The sequence below is a fragment of the Numenius arquata genome, chromosome 9, assembly GCF_964106895.1.
Source record: "Numenius arquata chromosome 9, bNumArq3.hap1.1, whole genome shotgun sequence".
NCBI classification, from domain to species: domain Eukaryota; kingdom Metazoa; phylum Chordata; class Aves; order Charadriiformes; family Scolopacidae; genus Numenius; species Numenius arquata.
Genome location: NC_133584.1, coordinates 61,581,002 through 61,600,995, shown reverse-complemented (window position 1 = coordinate 61,600,995; position 19,994 = coordinate 61,581,002). Strand labels below are relative to the sequence as shown.

At 69.4% G+C, this 19,994-nt stretch overlaps 1 protein-coding gene across 2 annotated transcripts in view; it reads right to left on the bottom strand.

The window, feature by feature from the left end:
• The window catches only part of DNMT3A (DNA methyltransferase 3 alpha), a 32,820-nt gene extending 26,408 nt beyond the window's left edge, over positions 1-6,412 (bottom strand). The window contains exons 1-3 of one of the 2 annotated variants that reach the window (XM_074153606.1): positions 6,344-6,412; positions 2,058-2,162; positions 732-734 (exon numbers count right to left, since the gene is read on the bottom strand). In XM_074153606.1, the coding sequence (XP_074009707.1) occupies positions 732-734; positions 2,058-2,162; positions 6,344-6,412 (177 nt within the window). The remainder of the gene's footprint in view (positions 1-731; positions 735-2,057; positions 2,163-6,343) is intronic. The other variant, XM_074153607.1, reaches the window with a different exon arrangement.
• Between the last annotated feature and the right edge of the window lie 13,582 nt (positions 6,413-19,994).

Here is a 19,994-nt window from a genome sequence, read left to right as displayed (position 1 = left end):
GGCGGCAGCGCCAAAGCCGCAGGGAGCTGCCATGTGGGGGGACACGGGAGGGGGCAGCCCCCGGGTGATGCCCCCTCTGCCAGGGGGAAGGTGCCGGGAGAGTCACCGCCGTCCATGGCACCATCGGCAGAGCCACCGGCAGAGGGGGGGGGGTCCCACGGCTGAGCCCTGGATGGGGTGGGGGACACTGGACTTGGAGCCACGGCACGGCACGGTTTGGCACGGCATGGCTTGGCACGGCTCACCGACACCGGTGACACCCCCCCTCGCAGCAGCACACCCTGCCAAAAACCCCTCTGACAACTGGGAAAACCGGGGGAGGGCCGCTCACCGCCGCTCGGCTGGGCTCCCCCCACTCCCACGAGGGTCCCAGGGCTGAGCTCCCGGCCCCACGGATGCGCTGCTCCCCCGGTGCCCGGACCCCTGCCATTCCCACACCGAGCCCCTCCCGGTGCCACCGAGCTCCGTCCCTGCACCGTCCCCCCTCCCTGCTCCGGTGCCCCCGGCCGGGGGCTGCTCCGCCAGTGCCGGCACCGGATATTTTTAGCCTCTCACACCCGGCCGGGGCTTTCCCCGGCCTCCGGGCAGTTGCCAGCGGGGCCGCGGCGTTGCCAGCTCCGCTCGCTTGGCAGCGGGAGCCGGGAGCCGGGCACGGGGCGGGTACGGCGGCGCGGGACGGGCACCCACCGGGAGGGTGCCCGACGTGACGGCACCACCGCCATCCCTCCGACCTGCTGCCGCTGCCCGAGCGGGCTGCCGGGGGCTGCCGGCTCCCATGGCTGGAGACCTCCCGGTTCCCAGGCTCCCTCTCTTCCTGACGACTTTCCCCGTTTGTCCCGGTGCCAGCATTGTTCTTCCACCCAGGCGGCTCCCCCCGCCCCGGCACGTACCTCCCGCCCCGCCGCCGCCCGCGCCCCCCCGTCCTGCCCCATCCCACCCCCCCAGCGCCAGCCCCGCTCGCCCAGGTGGCCAATAAGTGGCCAGTAACCACAGGGCTTGTGGCGACAGGACGAGGGGCGATGGGTTTGACACCGGAAGAGGGGAGGTTCAGGGTAGATCCGAGGGAGAAGTTGTCCACCCTGAGGGTGGTGAGAGCCTGGCCCAGGTTGCCCAGAGAAGCTGTGGCTGCCCCATCCCTGGAGGGGTTCAAGGCCAGGTTGGAGGGGGCTTGGAGCAACCTGGTGTGGTGGGAGGTGTCCCTGCCCAGGGCAGGGGTGGCACTGGGGGGGCTTTAAGGTCCCTTCCCACCCAAACTGTTCCATGATTCTATCCCGTGACTCTATGACTGCAAGGATTGGGACAGAAAACACAGATCCGGACACGTCCAAGTGCAGAATTAACCCTTTCTGTGGCCCCAAAACTTTTGCCAAAAGCTTTTGCACCCCCCCAGCAGCGAAGGTGCCCCCAGCCCCCTCCTCTCCCCCCCGGGGAGCTCTGCTCCTCAGTCCCCTCCCGTGGGGACAGGGGACGCTGCCCGTGCCCAGGGTGACCACGTTCCCCTTCCCTCTGAGGCTCCGGCGTCAGGAGGAACCTCTGCTCCTCCTCCTCATGCCAAATTCCCGCGGCACCAGCTCCATCCAGCCCATGGGGAGAAGCCACCGCCGCAGCTCCCCAACCGGCACCGTGGCACCGGAGGGCTGAGCCACCACCTCTGCCAGCGTCCCACCCCCCCGGCCGGGTCCCCTGGGTGCCCCAAATCCCCCGAGCACCCCCTCGCCCAGCAACACGGAGGGTGCCAGGCCGGGGGGGTGCCATCGCCGGGGCAGCTCACACCCACGCCGGTGCCAGCCCGAGCGCCGGGGGAGACGGGGGCTCCGCTCCCTGCACCCCCCGGCCCCCGCAGCCAGGGAGAAGAGGGGCTGAGCTGCTTAGTGGTGGGGGGGGCCAGCCCCCCAGCCAGGGAGAGAATACATGGCGGGCTCTCGGGCGATGCCGCACCGAGCGGAGCCGGCAGCGAGCGGCCGCGGTCTCCGGCCAGCAGGTGGGGGTGGCAGGATGGACCCTGGGGGGCCGCCCCGCTGACCCCCCCACGGACCCCCCCGCACCCGGCGGCTCACCTGGGCATGCTTGCGCTTCCTCCCAGGCCGCCCCGCTTTCCTCATGGGCGTCCCCGGCTCCTGCTTCTCCTCCTTGCTCTGGTTCTCCTCGGCCTCCTCTTCCCCCTGCGAGAGCCGGAGACGGAGAGGATGGTTACGGTTACGGTGCCGGGAATGAGGGGGGGTCCTGGGACAGAGAGGAGGGTTATGGTACCAGGAGGGGGTCGCAGGACAGAGAGGAGGGTTATGGTGCTGGCGGGGGGGGGATCCAGGTATGGCTCTGCTGCCGCTGGGGCTGCCGGCACGGCAGGAGCTGGGCCAGCATCACCAGCCCTGTGGCCACCAGGGCACCATCGGATGGGCAACGGTGGCTCCTGCCAGGGTTTTGGCTTCGGCACGGGCTGCTGTGGGGCTGGGGGCCTTCACCCTCCAGTTTGGGGGTCCAGGCTGGGTCTCCCAACCTGCCAGAGCCCTGCGTGTGTGGGTCTGGGGGCTCCTGCACCACGGTGGGCTGCATGGACCCCATGGCACGGCACGGCACGGCGGGCGTGCAGCTCCCTGGGGACAAGGACAAGTGGCTTCACCGCCGCAGTTTGCTTTTGGGGGGCCGTGCACCCCCTCTCCACGCCATGCCCCCCCACCCCGTCCCCGGTGCCGTGCCCCAGCCGCCGGCGCTGGCATGGCGCATGTGCCGGCGCAGCAGGAAGGCGGCCCCGGGGAAAGGAACCTGCTCCCCGTGCCGAAGCCACCGCAGCCGCCCGAGCACCGCGGCGCCTCCGGGACCCCCCCCCAGCTCCCCGCTCCGGGGGTCCGGCACCGCGGCAGCAGGGGAGGGGGGGGGGACACGGACCCTGGGGTGTGCGGCGGAGGGGCCGGTTTCACCTGAGCCCCCGAAGATCCCGTGGCCGTGGTCGGAGGCAGGAAGAGGCCGCGGAGGGGGGAGCCGGGGAAGGAGGAGAGGCCGGCGGGGGGCTGGCGAGGGAGAGGCCGGGGAGGGGATGGGGCTGGCAGCCAGACAGCGCCGGCAGCCGGCCCAGCTGCACTTGCGCAGCCGCCGGCGCCAGCCCCGGCCCCATTCCTGCCCCACGCTGCCCCCCGCCCGCATCCCCCCGGCAGGGGGATGCCACAGCCGGCACCTCCCCAGCGGCGTCTGGCCCCAAGGTCCCGGGGGGTCAGGGCATGGCGTGACCCGTGGACGCGGTGACCCATGGCTGTGGTGACACATGGACACGGTGACACATGGACACGGTGACCCATGGCTGAGGTGCCCCACAGCTGCAGTGACCCATGGCTGAGGTGAAACATGGACACGGTGACACACGGACACGGTGACACATGGCTGAGATGCCCCACGGTTGAGGTGCCCCACAGCTGCAGTGACCTGTGGCTATGGTGCCCCATGGCTATGGTGACCGAGGTGAAACATGGACATGGTGACCCAAGGCTGTGGTGCCCCACGGCTATGGTGCCCCATGGCTGAGGTGACCCACAGCCATAGCGCCCCATGGATGCAATGCCCCACAGCTGCAGTGCCCCACGGCTGTGGTGCCCCATGGCTGCTATGCCCCATGGCTCCAGTGCTCCATAGCTGTACTACCCCAGGGCTTGCGGTGCCCCACAGCTGTGGTGCCCCGTGGTTACAGTGGCCCATAACTGTGACGCCCCATGGCCATGGTACCCTATCGTTGCAGTGACCCCATGACTCCAGTGCCCCACAGCTGCAGTGACCCATGGCCATGGCACCCCACAGCCGTGGTCCCCTAACCCAGCTCCCTCTGGGCCACCCACCCAAATCCATCCTGCGCCCCCCCCCGCCCCTTGTGGCCCATCTCCCCCTGCCCGGGGCCACGTGCTGGTTCGCCCCCAGCCACCACAGCGTCCCACCGGCACCGCGCTGGCCCCGGCCCCATCGCCACGTGCCACTCGCCTGCGGTGACCATCGTCAGCCCTGGCACCCCCCGGCACCGCTCCCGGGCCCAGCATGGAGAGGCAGCACCTCGGCAGCCGGGGGGGGGTCTGGGGGTCTCAGCCCCTGGCCGAGCCCCGCTCCCCACACGGTGCTGGGTGGGAAGTTTTGGGAGGGGTCCAAGGACTACGTCAGGATGGCGGTTCCAGCTCCAGCCCCGGTGCAGGAGCCAAAGCAGGGGGATTCCTGGGGGTCCCTGCCCCTCGCTGTGCAGCAGAGCTGGCTGGGGGGGGTCAGCCACCCCCCACCACAGGCCCTGGGGGTTTCGGGGTGTAAAGGGAAGGTCCAGAGGGTGTCCAGTGCTTGGCGCTGGCACACCGGCCGTGCTGGGTGCTGGACATCCCACCACCAGGGAGCTCCGGGTGGGGGCTGGCGAGGTGAGGGGGGCTCTGGGGGGTGTCTTACAGGGCCCCCAGGCGATGCTGTCTCTCTGGGGGGGCTGCAGCCCCCTGGGGGGGGTCTCTGCACTGCTGTCTGGGTGCTCAGCCAGCTCCATTCTGCTCCCCACGCTGTGGCACAGGGAATGCCGGGGGGGGCAGCCGGATTGAGGGATGCCACCGGGGGGCAGGGAGAGCAGGGGGGGTCCCCGCTGCAGAGACAGGAGCGCACGGGGACAAGGAGAGCCCCCCATGAGCCGTCCCCTCTGCTGCCAAACCAGGGCTCAGCAGGGTCCCTGCACTGCCAAGCTGGGGGACGTGGGGCTGGGGCAGCACCAGGACCACCCGGGGGCATGGCCAGCACCCCAAAATCCGGGGGGGGAGCCGGAGAAGCCGAGACGCAGCCCCAGGGCTGGGAGGGGGACGCACTCCCCCCAGCCCGGTGCAGGGAGGGGGGTGCTGGTGCTCCAGCCCCTCACCACCGGCTGGGAGTGGAGTCATGTCCCCCAAAATCCCCCCCTGCCCCCTGGCTTCCCCTCTTGGGGGGGCTGCTCGGCACGTCCCCCATGCGCCGCGCTCCTGCGCCGCTGCCAAGCAACAACCCGAGGGGAACCACCGCGAGGAGGAGGAGGAGGAGGAAGAAGAGGAGGAGGAGGAGATGCTGCATGATGCAGCGCCGGCTCTGCAGCCGCAGCGCCTGCTCCCGGCTGCACCGGGCCGGGGGGGGGGGAGAAGATCGGGGGAGGGGGGCAGGAAAAGGGGGTGCAGAGACACCCCCTGGCAGGGGGGGCCAGAGCTCAGCCTCGCCGGGTGGGTGCTGAGGGCACCCCTGGGGGGGAGGTGACCCCCTGGGATGGTGACGCTGCATCCCGGCGGGGTCAGCCCAGGACACGGCTCAGCCGAGCACGCTTGGCCACCGGCTCACGTGGGGCGCTGGCACCCCCGTTTCTCCCATGGCTCCCCCCTGGAGACCCCCACCCTGCGCCGCATCCCTGCATCCCCATCCTCCAGAACCCCACCAAAACACGGGGTGGGCCACCACGCTCCCGGTGCCGGCGACCGGCTCTGGCACAACCCGGCGCAGGGGAAAGCATGGGACCGACTGACCGACCGACCCCCGGTTTCCTTGTGTCCCCCCCCGACATTGCACCAAAACCGTGCCAGGCACGTCCCAATCGACACAGGGCTCGGCCAGGAGGACAGGGGGCACCGGGTGCCAGATCCGGTGTGGCCACCGCAGCCGAGCCAGCCCGGAGGAACTCAGATGACCCCGACAGCCGCGCTGCACCCCCAGACCCCCCCACTCCATTTGGGGGGGGCAGCTCCAAGCTGGGGGGGCACAGACCGAGGATGGGGGTCCACCCGCCGGGGCCACAAGTCCCTGGCACGGTGCCGCCATGAGTGTGCCACCTGTGCCCCCCGGCACGGGGGGGTCCCTCCTGAGCCCATTGCACGTGGGGAGGCAGGAGGGGGGTGCAGAGACCCCTGAACCCCCCCTCCAAGAAGGGCATGAGGGCTCGGGCCAGGCAGTGGCCACCGGGCCACCACTTGATGCGTGCCCCACATCCCCCTGCCCCACAGCCCAGGCCAGGCACCCACCGCCCGCCCTCCCCCAGCCCTCCGCTCTCCCCTATCAGGGCGTCCCCCCCTCCCCGCAGCCGGGAGGTGACAGCAGGTCTCCATGTGCCCCCCCTCCCCGCTCCCCCAGCGCCAGGAATAGCTCAATCCGCGCTAATCCCGGCCGCGGCTCAGGGCTGGGCGCCCCCCCACCGCGGCAAGGGGGGAGCGGGGCTGCCGCGCTGCTGGGGGGGACCTTGCACCCCCTTTTCCAACCTGCCAGGAGCGAGCCGGACCCCGGAGCTCACCGCCACCCCGGCACCGACAGCAGTCCGGCAATGGGGATGGCCGCGGCATGAACAGGACCCCCCTGGGACCCCCCTCCCTTTGCCCCCCCGGACCCCTACCTTGTGCGTGTCGGGCGCCTCGCGGTCGGGAGCGGGGCTGCCGGCGTCGAGGGTCCCGCTGGACGGCATGGTGGGCAGCGAGGGTGGGCGCCTGGCACCGTCGTCGCCTCTTCAGCACCAAAGAGGACCCCGCCGCCGCGCTCGGGTCTCTGCGCCGAGGAGGGGGGGTCCGGGAGCTGTCGCCCACCCCAGCGGCCACCCCCTGCGTCCCGCCGCCTGCCTGCGTCCTCCTGCGCTGTGGGGAGGGGAGAGGGACAGGGGTGAGGGGGGGGGGCACCCGACATGATGCCCCCCGCCCCGCACCCCGAGAATTATCAACATCCCCCAACCTTGATTCAGCTGGGATGGACCGGGACCCCAGCCCCAGCATCGCTCCCGGCACACGGCCCAGCCCCGGCCCCACCGGCTGCGGGGTGCATGGTGTGGGGTGCACGGTGTGGGGTGCTTGGGGTGAACGGTGCGTGGCGTGGGGTGGACAGCACGGGCTGCATGGTGTGGGGTGCATGGCATGGGCTGTGGGGTGCAGGATGTGGGGTGCAGGGTGTGGAGCGCACAGGTAGAGTGCAGGGCTCAGGGTGTGGGGTGCAGGATGTAGGGTGCACGGGTAGAGTGCGAGGTACAGGATGCGGGGTTTGGGGTGCAGGCAGGATGTGGGGTGCAGGCAGGGCGCAGGGCGTGGGATGCAGGATGGGGGATGCAAGATGTGGGTGCAGGGGTGCAGGTGTGGGTGCAGGATGCGGGGTGCAGGCAGGGTGCAGGGGCAGGGTGCAGGATATGGGGTGCAGGATGTAGGATGCGGGGTGCGGTGCGGGGTGCAGGATGTGGGTGCAGGATGCAGGGTGCGGGCAGGGTGCAGGATGTGGGTGCAGGATTTAGGGTGCAGGATGTAGGATGCGGGGTGCAGGTCAGGGTGCGGGGTGCAGGATGTGGGTGCAGGATGTGGGGTGTGGGCAGGGTGCAGGATGTGGGTGCAGGATGCGGGCAGGGTGCAGGGGCAGGGTGCAGGATGTAGGATGCGGGGTGCAGGGCAGGGTGCAGGGGCAGGGTGCAGGATGTAGGATGCGGGGGGCAGGATGTGGGTGCAGGATGTGGGTGCAGGATGTAGGATGCGGGGTGCAGGGCAGGGTGCAGGATGTGGGTGCAGGATGCGGGGTGCAGGATGTGGGTGCAGGATGTGGGATGCGGGGTGCGGATGCAGGATGCGGGGTGCGGGCAGGGTGCAGGGGCAGGGTGCAGGATGCGGGGTGCAGGATGTGGGATGCGGGGTGCGGATGCAGGATGCGGGGTGCGGGCAGGCGGGTCGGTGCGGTGCGGTGCGGGGGGGGGGGCAGCCCCCCACCTGTTGCCATGGCAAACGCCGCATTCGCCATGGCCGGGGCTGCTGTTGCCTTTGGCACCGGAGCTGCGGTTTGTTTCTAGAGCTTTCCAGCCGCAGCCGGCGGGCGGGGGGGGCCGCCAACAGCCGCCAGCCCCGCACCGACCCGCCTGCCCGCACCGGGGGGGCAGCACCCCCCCCCCCCGCACCGCACGGGGACCCCCGCGGGCTCGGGGAGCCGATGGGGGGGCGGATGGGGGGGCTCGGCTGTCCCGGCCCCCCCAGCGCGGCCCCGCACGCAGGCAGGGCTGGGGTGGGACATGGGTGCGGGGGGGGGGAGGTGTCGGGGGGGTGCAGGGTCGGGGGGGGGGGTGCAGGATGCGGGCTGGGGGTGCCGGGTGTGGGCTGGGGGTTCAGGATGGGACATGGGGTTGTGGGATAGGGATGGGAGATGTGGGCTGGGGGTGCTGGGTGCAGGATGGGACCTGGGGGTGCGGGATGGGGGTGCGGGATGCAGGTGCATGATACGGGCTGGGGGTGCTGGGTGCAGGATGGAGGGGTGCGGGATGGGACCTGGGGGGGCAGGATGGGGATGGGAGATGTGGGATGGGAGGTGTGAGATCGGGGTGCAGGGTGCAGGATGGAGGTGCGGGATAGGACCTGGGGGTGCAGGATGGGGATGGGAGATGAGGGCTGGGGGTGCAGGGTATGGGGTGGGGGTGCTGGGTGCAGGATGGGGGTGCAGGACATGACCTGGGGGTGCGGGACGGGGATGGGAGATGCAGGCTGGGGGTGCAGGGTATGGGCTGGGGGTGCGGTCCAGTCTTGGGGGTACAGGACGGGAGTGTGGGGTGCAGGTGCAGGAATGGGATGGGAGATGCGGGATGGGGGTGTAGGGTATGGGCTGGGGGTGCAGGATGGGACCTGGGGGTGCAGGATAGGAACTGGGGGTGCAGGATGGAGGTGTGGAATGGGGGGTGCGGGTTGGGGGTGCAGGACATGCGATAGGGCCGTGAGTGCGGGATGGGGGTGCAGGATGGGGATGGGAGAAGCAGACGGGGGGTGCAGGATGGAGGTGTGGAATGGGGGGTGCAGGTAGGGGGTGCAGGGCATGCAATAGGGCCATGGGTGGAGGCTGGGGGTGCAGGCTGCCCCCCATGCACCTGTGGGACCCGGGGAAGGGCTCCCCCATCCCTGACCCCAGCCCGGGGCACCGTCCCCGCCAGCCCCCTGCCACGCCGGGCCTGCCCGTGCCCGCTCCCCGGCACCCCCGGCACCGCCGCTGCCGGCCTCACCCCGCACCGGCACCATGGGTGAGGGGCCGGCAGCACCCCGAGCACCCCCATATTGTTGCTCGGGCCCCCCTCTCCCCGCCGCTGTGCCGCCAGCGCCGTGGCACGCCGTTGGGCACAGCCTGGCACGCGGTTCGGCATGGCGTGGCACAGCGTGGCACAGCGTGGCACCCGTGTCCCTCCCCGCCAGCCACCCACCTGGGGTGCTGGGGGTGCCCCTGGTCCTGCCCGTGCCCCCCGCAGCCCCCCATCCCCGCTCCCGCCGCCCCGGGCCTCGGCAAAGCCCCGGTGCCGGGCACGGGGGGGACACGTGCCACCCAGGGACACCCCGGCAGCACCCCCAGCGCCGGGGTCCCCACTGCCCGCCGTCTCCCTGTCCCCCCCAACCCTAGAAAACGGCCTCGGCCCCCACCACAGCGGGGGGTCCCTTCGGCAGCCCCGGGGAGGGGGTGACCCCCCCCGGCATCCCCTGCCGAAGGGGCTTTGATTCCCTTCCAGCCACCGCGCTCTCCAAACAGGCTAAAAATAGTTGGGCTGCGTAAAAAAACACCCCCCACCCCCCCCCCGGCAGAACAAAGACGGGGAGAAACCGGCGGTACGGGCTGCCCCCCCCGACCCCCCCCCCCAAAAAAAAACCCCACCGCGGGGCTCTGCTGGGAGGGTGGGTAACGCCACGGGGTGTCCCCCCCCCCTCCCTGGTACCAACGTCCCCGCTTCCCCCCTGCTCTTACCCGGCCGAGGCTTGGGATGGGACGGGATTTGGGGGGGGGGGGGGGCGAGAGGGGGGTGGAGTGGGGTGGCAGCGGTGCCACCGCGTTAGCCCACCGGGACCCCCCTCCGCGGCATCCCCTCGCCTGTGCGGCGGTGACGGTGGTGGTGGGGGGACCAGACCCTCGCCCGGAGCGCAGGGAGGGACTCGCGGCGTCTCCCTGCTGCTGCCGCCCCTATTTAAGGGGCTTGGGGGGGGGGGGCTGACCCCGGGGGGGGGGGGAGGGGGAGGTGGGGTAGGGTGGTGGTGGTGGGGGGCTGATGGCGAACCCCCCCACAGCCCCCCTTCTCCCCAAAACCCCCCCCCCGGCCAGTCACGCTCTCCCCCGGCGGCACGGCAGAGGCGGTTGCAAAGTAGGTTACCTGCGCTGGCTGGATGAGACACACGGTGATGGGGATGGGGGGGGGAAATTAAAAAAAATCATATATACATATATATATAAAAAAAAAAAAAATTAAAAATTTTAAAAACTGGTGTTTTCTTGTTTGTTTTTTTTTTTTTTTATATATTTAGGGACGGCGCTGCAGCCCAAACGGCCATTTTAGGTGACGGCGAGCGGGGTCCCCGTGGCGGGTGACACCTTCACTGCAGCGTGTGTGTCCCCCCCCCTTCTCCTGTCCTTACATGACCCCACGTGCGGTGACACCCACCGGGTTTGGACGGGGTCCCTCGTGCGTCCCCAACGCCTCTGGCGTTGGGGACGCACGAGGGACCCCGTCCAAACGCGCCCCCCCCTCTCGTGACAAGTGCCGCAGCGTATTATTATTGTTGTTGTCACTTTTTGAGTCACCGCCACCCGCTCCTCCTCCTCCTCCTCCTCTTCCTCCTTCCTCCCTCCCGGAGCCAGGGGATGAAGTTCAGGATTGACTCAGAGGGGCTGGGAGCTGCGGCCGTGAGTCACACCCCCCCACACACACCCCCTGAGCACCCCCCCCCCCCATCACCACCTCCCCTGAGTCACAGCGGGGTGCACGCATCCCCCCCATTCCCCCCCCTGCAGAGGGGAACTGGGGACAGGGTGGGTGTCATCATCACACACACACCCTTCCTGGGTCCCAAAAATTCAGCCGCTCCCCCCTCCAGCATCGCCTCTAAAACCACCGCGGTGGGCAAAGCCTTGACCTCATCCCCCGGAATTATCACTTTTGGAGCAAAATACGTGGCTGTGATGCTCTGGGGGGTGGGGGGGAGCACTGCCGGGTCCCACAGGGTCTTCGAAGGGGGTGAAGCGCCGGGGGGGTGCTCGCAGCCGGCACCCTCCGCTCCCCAAAACAGACCCAGTGCCAGTGGGAGGGGGGGCAGGTTGATTGGCACCACCGAAGCGGTCCCACACTGCACCCCAGGAGCGATGCACTGCCCTGCACTGCACCTTGGGAGCCATGCACTGCATCCCTGGGGAGCAACGCACTGCCCTGCACTGCATCCCAGGAATGACACACGGCACCGCACTGCACCCTGGCAGCCGTGCACTGCCCACGCTGCACCCCGGGAGGCATGCACTGCCCTGCACTGCACCCCAGGAGCGATGCACTGCATCCCAGGAGCCATGCACTGCCCACACCGCACCCTAGGGAGGGATGCACTGCACCTCACTGCACCCTGGGGAGGGATACACTGCCCTGCACTGCACTGCACCCTAGGCACCAATACACTGCCCTGCACTGCACCCCAGGAGCAATGCACTGCCCTGCACTGCCCTGGGGAGGGATGCACTGCATCCCAGCAGTGATGCACAGCACCGCACTGCACCCCAGACACCGATACGCTGCCTACACCGCACCCCAGGGAGCAAGGCACTGCACCCCAGGAGCGATGCACTGCACAACACTGCACCCTGAGAGCAGTGCCGTACCCTGTACTGCACCCTGAGGAGCGACGCGCTGCACCGGGCAATGATGCACTGCATCAGGCGGCGACGCACTGCACCCTGGAGAGGGATGCACTGCACTGGGCAGCGACGCACTGCATCCCAGGAGCGATGCACTGTACCGCACTGCACCCTGGGGAGCCATGCACTGCATGCACTGCACCGGGCAGCGACGCACTGCATCCCAGGAGTGATGCACTGTACCGCACTGCACCCTGGGGAGGGATGCACTGCCCTGGACTGCACCCTGGCAGCGATGCACTGCATCCCAGGAGCAACGCACTGCCCCCCGGGAGCGATACACTGCTCCGCACTGCACCCCAGGAGCTATACACTGCACCCCAGGAGCAATACACTGATCCACACTGCACCCCGGGAGCCATGCACTGCCCACACTGCACCCCGGGAGCGATACACTGATCCACACTGCACCCCGGGAGCGATACACTGATCCACACTGCACCCCGGGAGCCATGCCCTGCACCCCAGCACCGACACACTGCCCGCACTGCCCAAGCCACACCGTGAACCGGCCGAAGCAGAGGCTGCAGCCCCCGGTGGAGCCAGACCCTGCAGAGCAGGAGCGGGATCCAGTGCCGGGGACAGCCTGTGGGATGGCAACACCCGCGAGACAGCCAGCACCGGGACGATGCCAACCCGTCAGGGTCCACGAGGAGCCGCGGCCGGGCTCCCAGAGCTCCGGGAATGCCGGAGAGCTGAGGAGCTTGACCTGCCCAGCTTATCCGGGGGGGGAAAAGGCGGCGAGATGAGGGAGATTTGGAACAAGATGATCTCTGTGGTCCCCTCCAACCCAACTCCTTCTTCGGTGAGACCCCGGTGAGGGGGTGCCGCTGTGGGCAGAGCCCCTGGCAACCCCGGGACCCTCTGGCTGGCAGCGGAGCCGGGCCAGGAGCCACTCAAAGCGGCAACCAGGTATGGGCTTGGAGCTGGGGAGGGCGGTTAACCGCGGGAACAGGCCCAACCGGCGCCGGCGCCCTGCCGAGCCCCGCGGCGGGGAAGAGGGATGGTGCCTCCGCCCCACGTCCCCCGGGGCGCCCCTTGCCCGGTTGGGGTTCAGACCGCATTAACACCCCAAAAGCCATGCACACGGCCTGGGGGGCGAGCGGGTCCCGGAGCGAACCGCCGCCTCCAAACCCCGCGCCCAAACGCCGCCGGGGCACGCGCCCGGCTGGCACACGCGTGTGCCAGCCACACGCAACACGCGTGCCGGCGGCTCCCCGGCAAGCCCACGCGCTTTCCATCCCGGGGGCTTGCAGGGTGCTGCACGCTAATGGCCTGGCACAGGCAGAGAGCAGGCAGGGCGCAGGGAGGGAGCAGGCAGGGAGCAGGCAGGGAGCAGGCAGGGAGCAGGCAGCGCCCGTGGGAAGACGTGGGGCAGGGACCCACAGCCCTAAAAACACCTGGAGGAAAAACACCCCCGAAGCATCACCGGCCATCATGGTGACGGCAGCCCGGTGGCCCCACGGGGGGCAACGGTGGCTACGGGCAGGGGCGTCCCCCCTTTCCTCGAGAGGTGGCGGGCGCTGCGTGTCACGGCGAGGAAGTTTCGCGCTGAGTCAGCACCAAAGGGCCGGTGCAGGCGCAGGAGCTGCCAGGAGCCGCCGCCGGCTACGGCGACATCCACGGCCCTCCGGCTCCCCGCCGCCGCCACCGGGTCGGGGGTCCCCATCCGAGGGTCCCCACGGGGATGGGGTTGCACCCTGAGAGGGGGGTGCAGTGACGCAGGGGCCCGGACCGCCAACCCTGCGGTGACACCGCGACGTCACACAAAAGGGCAGGAACCAAGAAGGAGGAACCGAGCGAAGGGGAAGGTCTGGTCTCGGCCGCCCCCCGGGGGTCCCGCGGCCCAGCGTCCCCCAGCCCCAGAGAGGGGAGGGAGGGGGGAGCCAGCGGGCGGGCAGGGGGCAGGCAGCAGTGCAGGCAGGAGGTGAAGGCAGGGTGCAGGCAGCAGTGCAGGCAGAGGAACAGGCAGAAAAGCAATCCGGGTGCAGGCAGCAAAGCAGGCAGGGCACAGGCAACGTAAGGCACAGGCGGGGTGCAGGCAGGGTGCAGGCAGCAGGGCACAGGCAGGGCACAGGCAACGTAAGGCACAGGCGGGGTGCAGGCAGGGTGCAGGCAGCAGGGCACAGGCAGGGCACAGGCAGCAGTGCAGGCAGGGCACAGGCAGGGTACACCAGGGTGTAGGCAGGGGCACAGGCAGGTTGCAGGCAGGAGGTGCAGGCAGGACGCAGGCAGGTTGCAGGCAGCAGTGCAGGCAGGATGAAGGCAGGGGGTGCAGGCAGGTTGCAGGCAGCAGTGCAGGCAGGATGAAGGCAGGGGGTGCAGGCAGCGGTGCAGGCAGCACCCAGCGCCCTGCCAGGCCCCTGCCCCGCGCCGCCCCCTCCCGCCGGGGCTGCAGCTCCATCTGCCCGCGGGGGGTGGATTTTTTGGTGCAAAAAATAGAACTTTTGGCCGGCTCCCGCCAGCCCGACCCCCCTCCCCCCAGCCCCCGGGGCAGTTCTGCCGGGGGCGGGCAGCGCCGGGCCGGGGGCTGCGGGCACCGACCCCGCACCGGGCGGGCTGCTCCGGGGGGGGGGGGGGGGGGAGGGTGTCTCCGCTGCCAGGCGACGGGCCGGGGCCGGGGGGGGACGCGGGGCCGGCGGTGACACCGGAGCGGGCCGGGGCCCCGCGCTGCCCTTCAGCCGCCCGCCGCGGTGCTCAAGGACACGGCGGCGCCGATGGGGGGGGGCCGGGCCCGGCGGGCCGCGCCGCCGCCACCCCCGCCCGCCGAGCGGGGCCGGGCCGGGAGCGGGGGCGGCCGCTGGGGGGGGGACACACGACGCGGGCCCGGCCCGGCGGGTGGCGGCCCGGCCGCTGCCATGTTTTCCTGCTCGGCGCTGCCCCCCCCCACGGCCCGGCCCGGCCCCGCCGCGGCCGCCGCGAACCCCCCGGGCCCCCCGGAGGGGGACACACCGGTAAATGGGGGGGCGGGGGCGGGCGCGGGCACCCCCCGGGCTCTGCGGACCGGGCCGGGCCGGGCCGAACCGAACCGAACCGAGCCGAGCCGAAAGGCGGCGAACCGAGCGGAACGGAGCCGAACCTACCCGAACGGATCCGAACCCACCCGAGCGGAGCCGAACCTAGCCGAACCGAGCCGAGCGGTTCCGAACCGAGGCGGGGGGTACCGGGGGCGGGGTGGGGGAGCCCCCTCCCGGGGGTCGGCGGCGTCCGCCCGTGTCCGCGGCGCCGCGGGGCCGTTACCTGGGGCCGGAGCGGGCCCGGCGCGCCGTGCCGAGCCGTGCCGAGCCGCCGCCGCCGCTGCGCTGCCGGCCAGGCCTCCTCCCGCAGCGCCGCCGCCTCCACTGCAGCAGCAGCCGCGCCGCCCGCCGCCCGCCGCGCGGTCCTAGCGCCCGCCGGCCCCAGCACAGCCCGGCCCGGCCCGGGCGGGGGGCTCGGGGGCTGGGGCACGCCGGGGTGCTGAGCATCGCTGGGCACCGCGGAGCCACGCCGTGCCCTGCCAAGCCATGCCGTGCTGTGCCAAGCCGTGTCAAGCCGTGCCAAAGCGTGCCGTGCCAAGCCAGAGCGTGCCGGACCCAGCCAAGCCGTGCCGTGCCAAGCCGGACCGTGCCAGACCATGCCGTGCCAAGCCCTGTCATGTCGTGCCAAGCCAGACCATGCTGGACCAAGCCAAGCCATGCTATGCCGTGCCAAGCCGTGCCAAACCAGACCAAGCCAAGCCAAGCCATGCCATGCCATGCTGAGCTGTGCCAAGCCAGATTATGCCAGACCAAACCAAGCCATGCCATGCCATGCTATGCCATGCCAAGGTGTGCCATGCTGTCCCAAGCCAGACCGTGTCAGACCAAGCCAAGCTGTGCCGTGCCAAGCTGTGCCATGCAAAGCTATACTGTGCCAATTCAGACCATGGTGGACCAATTCAAACCATGCCATGCCATTCCATGCCACGCCAAGCCATGCCGTGCCAAATCAGACCAAGCCAAGCGTAGTCAAGGGCTGTGCAGTGCCAAGCCATGCCAGGCTGGGTGATGTGGTGCCAAGCTGAGCCAAGCCAAGCCAGGCTGGGCCAGACTGGGTCGAGCCAATGCTGGCCATGCTGTGCCACGCCAGGCTGGACCCCGGTGAGCCAACCTGTGCTGGAGCCGGCCAAGCCGAACCCAGCTGTGCCATGCCGTGCTGGGCCAAACTGGGCCAGGCCAGGACCCACGGTGCCCCCACAGCAAGCCCAGTGCCCCCACCCGGGGCTGGTCCTACACTCTTCTGCCCAGCCTGAGGCACCCCCTCACCCATCCCTCGCCCCATCCCTTCTCCCCACACCTGTGCCACCCATGTCCGGGTGCCGAGGATGGGGGGATCCGGGGGGGCAGCCTGTCCCGGGGAGCATCCCGGCACCACCCGGGGTCCCAGCCTGGGGTCCACAGCCCCTGGCATGGGTACGGAGGGGTCCGGCACCCCCCGGCTGTGCCGTGCCGGGCTGCAGCTGCGAGAGGAGCCAGCCCTTCCAGCGGGGACCCCGGCTCGCCTCCCGTGCTGGAAGGCGCCTAGTGCACATGGGGGCACTGTAAAATAAGGCATTAATTAATAATAATAATTAATGTTACATTCCCCTGACAATGCGCCGCCTCCTTGGCTGCTGCAGGGCAGGGCTGCTCCCTCCTCCTCCTCCTCTTGCTCCCGGGGGGCTCTCGCAGGACCCCTCGCAGGATGTCCGGCCGCTGGCTGGGCTGGGGTGGACCCCCCAAACCATCCAGCGCTGGCTGCCGATGGCCACCTCCACGGTGCTGAGGGCCCGGTGCTGCCTTGGACCCCATCATTGCCCAGTTGAACCCCATCATCGCCCAGTTAGATCCCATCATCGCCCAGTTGGACCCCATCATCACCCAATTAGACCCCCTCATCACCCAGTTAAACCCCATCATCACCCAGCTGGACCCCATCATCACCCAATTAGATCCCCTCATCACCCAGTTAGACACCATCAGCACCCAGTTGGACCCCCTCATCACCCAGTTAGACACCATCGCTGCCCAGTTGGACCCCAGCACCCCAACCCTGGGGTGCAGGTGAAGAGCTGTGTTGGGATGGTGGCACCGTGGGCGGCTGCAGGAGACATGTGCCAAAGTCAGGCCGGCTGAGCCTGGCTGTGTCCCCCTGCGTTCCCTCCTTGATGGACACCCCACCATCCCCCCCGGCCGTGGTGTGGGCTGTGAGGAGGCTGGCAGGGCTTTCCCAGCGAGGGGTGTTGGGGATGCCGGTGTTGGGGTGCTGGCGATGCCGGTGCTATTGCCCTGCTCGGCTTTGCTGTGGCTGCCGCACGTGTGCTCCCCATCCTGGCTCCAGCGGGGTCTGCCATGCTGCAGGAATATTTTCCATGTCCCAAAGCTCCATCCTTATTGCAGTGTGGCTTGGCACAGCCTTCCTCGTGTCGTGGCACAGCTGTCCTCACGCTCTGGCACAGCCGCCATCATGTCACGGCACAGCCACCCTTGTTCTCTCAAGGGGCTCCAGGAAAGCTGGGGAGGGACTCTGGATGAGGGAGGGGAGCCCTAGGAGGAGGGGGAAGGGTTTGACACTGACAGAGGGGAGATGGAGCTGAGATGTGGGGAAGAAGTTCTTTGCTGTGAGGGTGGTGAGAGCCTGGCCCAGGTTGCCCAGAGAAGCTGTGGCTGCCCCATCCCTGGAGGGGTTCAAGGCCAGGTTGGAGGGGGCTTGGAGCAACCTGGTCTGGTGGGAGGTGTCCCTGCCCAGGGCAGGGGGTGGCACTGGGGGGGCTTTGAGGTTCCTTCCCACCCAAACCATCCTGTGATCTGATGATTCTCTGTGGGTATGGCAGGGGGCAGGTCCCGGGCATCTGGGCTGCAGGTGATGGGTTGATCCCCGCCGTCTGTCCATCCGTCTGTCTGTCTTCCTGCGCCTCGGCTCTCCCCCTGTGTCTGCTCTTGCTGACAGCTTTCGGGATGGAAACCATTACTTTCTCCAAAAACAGAACAGTGGCTTTTTCCCCCCTTTTCTTTGAAGCCCACCCCCCGCCCCGGGAAGGAGACTCGCTGGGAAGAGCGTTCGCTGGGGCTTGGCTCTGCTCCCTGGGGGACGGGGCACGGGCACAGCGGTGGGCAGGGCTGTAAGGTGGGGTCCCCCGGGGCCTGTGCCGCGGCACCCCGAGTGTCCCCACTGCTCCCGGTGTCAGCCCCCACCTCGTCCCCGGTGCTCCTGGTGCTAGCCCCCCCCCCGTGTTGCCTCATCGCTCCTGGATTCATCTCCCACATCATCCCCATTGCTATCCCATCACTCCCAGTGTTATCCCATCCCTCCCAGTGTTATCCTCATCACTCCTGTCATTTTCCCCATTGCTCCCAGCGTTATCCCCATCCCTCCTGGGGAAGCAGCGTTTGCAGGGGGGAGAGGGAGGCAGGACGCCAGCGCTGGCCGGGGGCAGCCGAGGTAAACGAGGAGCTGCGAAAGCTGGGCAGAAAATTGATGGGGGGGAGCTGGAATCTCAAGGGAAGCCTCTGGGCAGCGGCGAGGGGGGGACGGTAAAGGGAATTTAAGGGTACAAGAGAAATCCTGGCAGAGATGTGGGGCCATCCCTGGGTAACAACCCCTGCACAGCCAGTGAGATCTTCTGCTCCAGAGGAGGAAGAGGAGGATGGCCATGAGTTGTCCATCTTCCCCTGCCCCGCCACCTCCTCCTCCAGCACCCGCTCCTCCACCGGCAGCTCGTTTTGGGCTAATAGGTGCAATTATCCCCGGCTTAAATCTCGGCGTGACAGGGAGGTCAGGGCGGCTGGAGGGAGGGCAGCGGCGCTTCCCGCTGGCCGTAAATCTCCCGTCCCGCCGACGGTGCGGGACCGGGGACCAGCGGGGCCCCGTTGCCACCCAGGCTCCCGTTACCACGACTCCCGATGCCACGCAGGGCACCAGCCACCCACCCCACTGCCCCCACAGATATGGGGGTCCCCCATCCCCGGCAGCGGCAGCATCTCACCCTGGTGACAAGTGGCCAATTTGGAAGGCAGGTCCCTCCAGGGGCCTCGGGAGCAGGGATTGGATTAATTAATCTCGCTGAGAGGGCGGGCGCCAAATTAAGCCGGTGACACACGGTCAGCCGGTTTGCCAGCGCTGCCACGGGGGGAGCAGCAGCTGAGGCTGCCTCGGCGCAGGGGGGAGCCGGCGTCGTGCCAGGGTGGTGTACGATGTGCCGGGGGGGGGGGGGACACCCCTCCCCTTTGCCAGGCCCCGGGGATGCAGGGCGTGAGGAGCCGCCCCATCTCCTTGGGGTGATGGGGGGTAAGGAGGGTGACGGTGGTGCCACCAGGGAGGGATCCCTCCCAGGAGAAGGCAGACCCGCTGCATTTGTCCCCCGCTCCCTGGTGATGCCACCAGCCTGGCCGCCACCATGCGCGGGGTGGCTTCTGTTGCTGCCCGTGCCCCACAGGTCCCCCCATCTCCACTCTGGGGAGTATTTGCTCCATTTCAGAGTCCCTCTGTCCACGTCTGAGCACCCCCAGATTAACCAAAGCCCGAGAGCCTGGCTCCAGGATGGGGCCCACCCCACGGTTCCAGCCCCATGGCAGCTGTGGGGATGCTGGTGTGATGCCACCATGACCAGAGGGACCCCAAGGGACACAGGAATAATGCCACCATGACCAGAAGAACCCCAAGGGATACTGGTATGATGCCACTATGGCCTGAGGGACCCCTGTAACCCTCAGCCCCCCCACCATTGCTGAGCAGGGCTGACAGGCCATGCCGTGTCCCGGTGCCATTCCTGGCGTGCGGCTCCTGCTGCTGCAGCCCGGGGTGGGAAAGCCACCGGAGGCCGCTCGATCCCGCTCCCCCCATCCCCCCCCCCCCCCCCCGCCTGACCTTGTTTTCGGGGCTGATGGCTCCTCCTTATGCAATTGCTGCCGAATTTCTGCACATCCCTGCAGAAATGGCCAATGGGCACCAAGTCCCGACATGTGGCAGTGAGGGGGGTGACCAGGGTGGACCCATCCCCAGGATGCGGGATGGGGAGCAGAGCCCCCCAAGGGATGCGGGATGGGGAGCAGGGTTGGGATGGGGATGCAGGATGGGGAGCAGATATATCCCAGGGATGCTGGATGGGGAGTGGAGCCATCCCAGGGGTGAAGGATGGGGAGCAGAGATATCCCGGGGTTACGGGATGGGGAGCAGGGTCGGGATGGGGAGCAGAGATATCCCGGGGATACGGGATGGGGAGCAATGGTGGCACTGGGAACATGTGGCAGCAGCTTGTCCCCTGTGTTTGGGGGGTCTCCGTGTGCCACGGGCAGGGGGGTGTGTGGGGGGCAGTGAGGACCGGGACCCCCGGCAGCCCCTCGTGGACCTCCAGCTCCCGCGGCCGCACCCGCCGTGTCCCACCCCAGCGC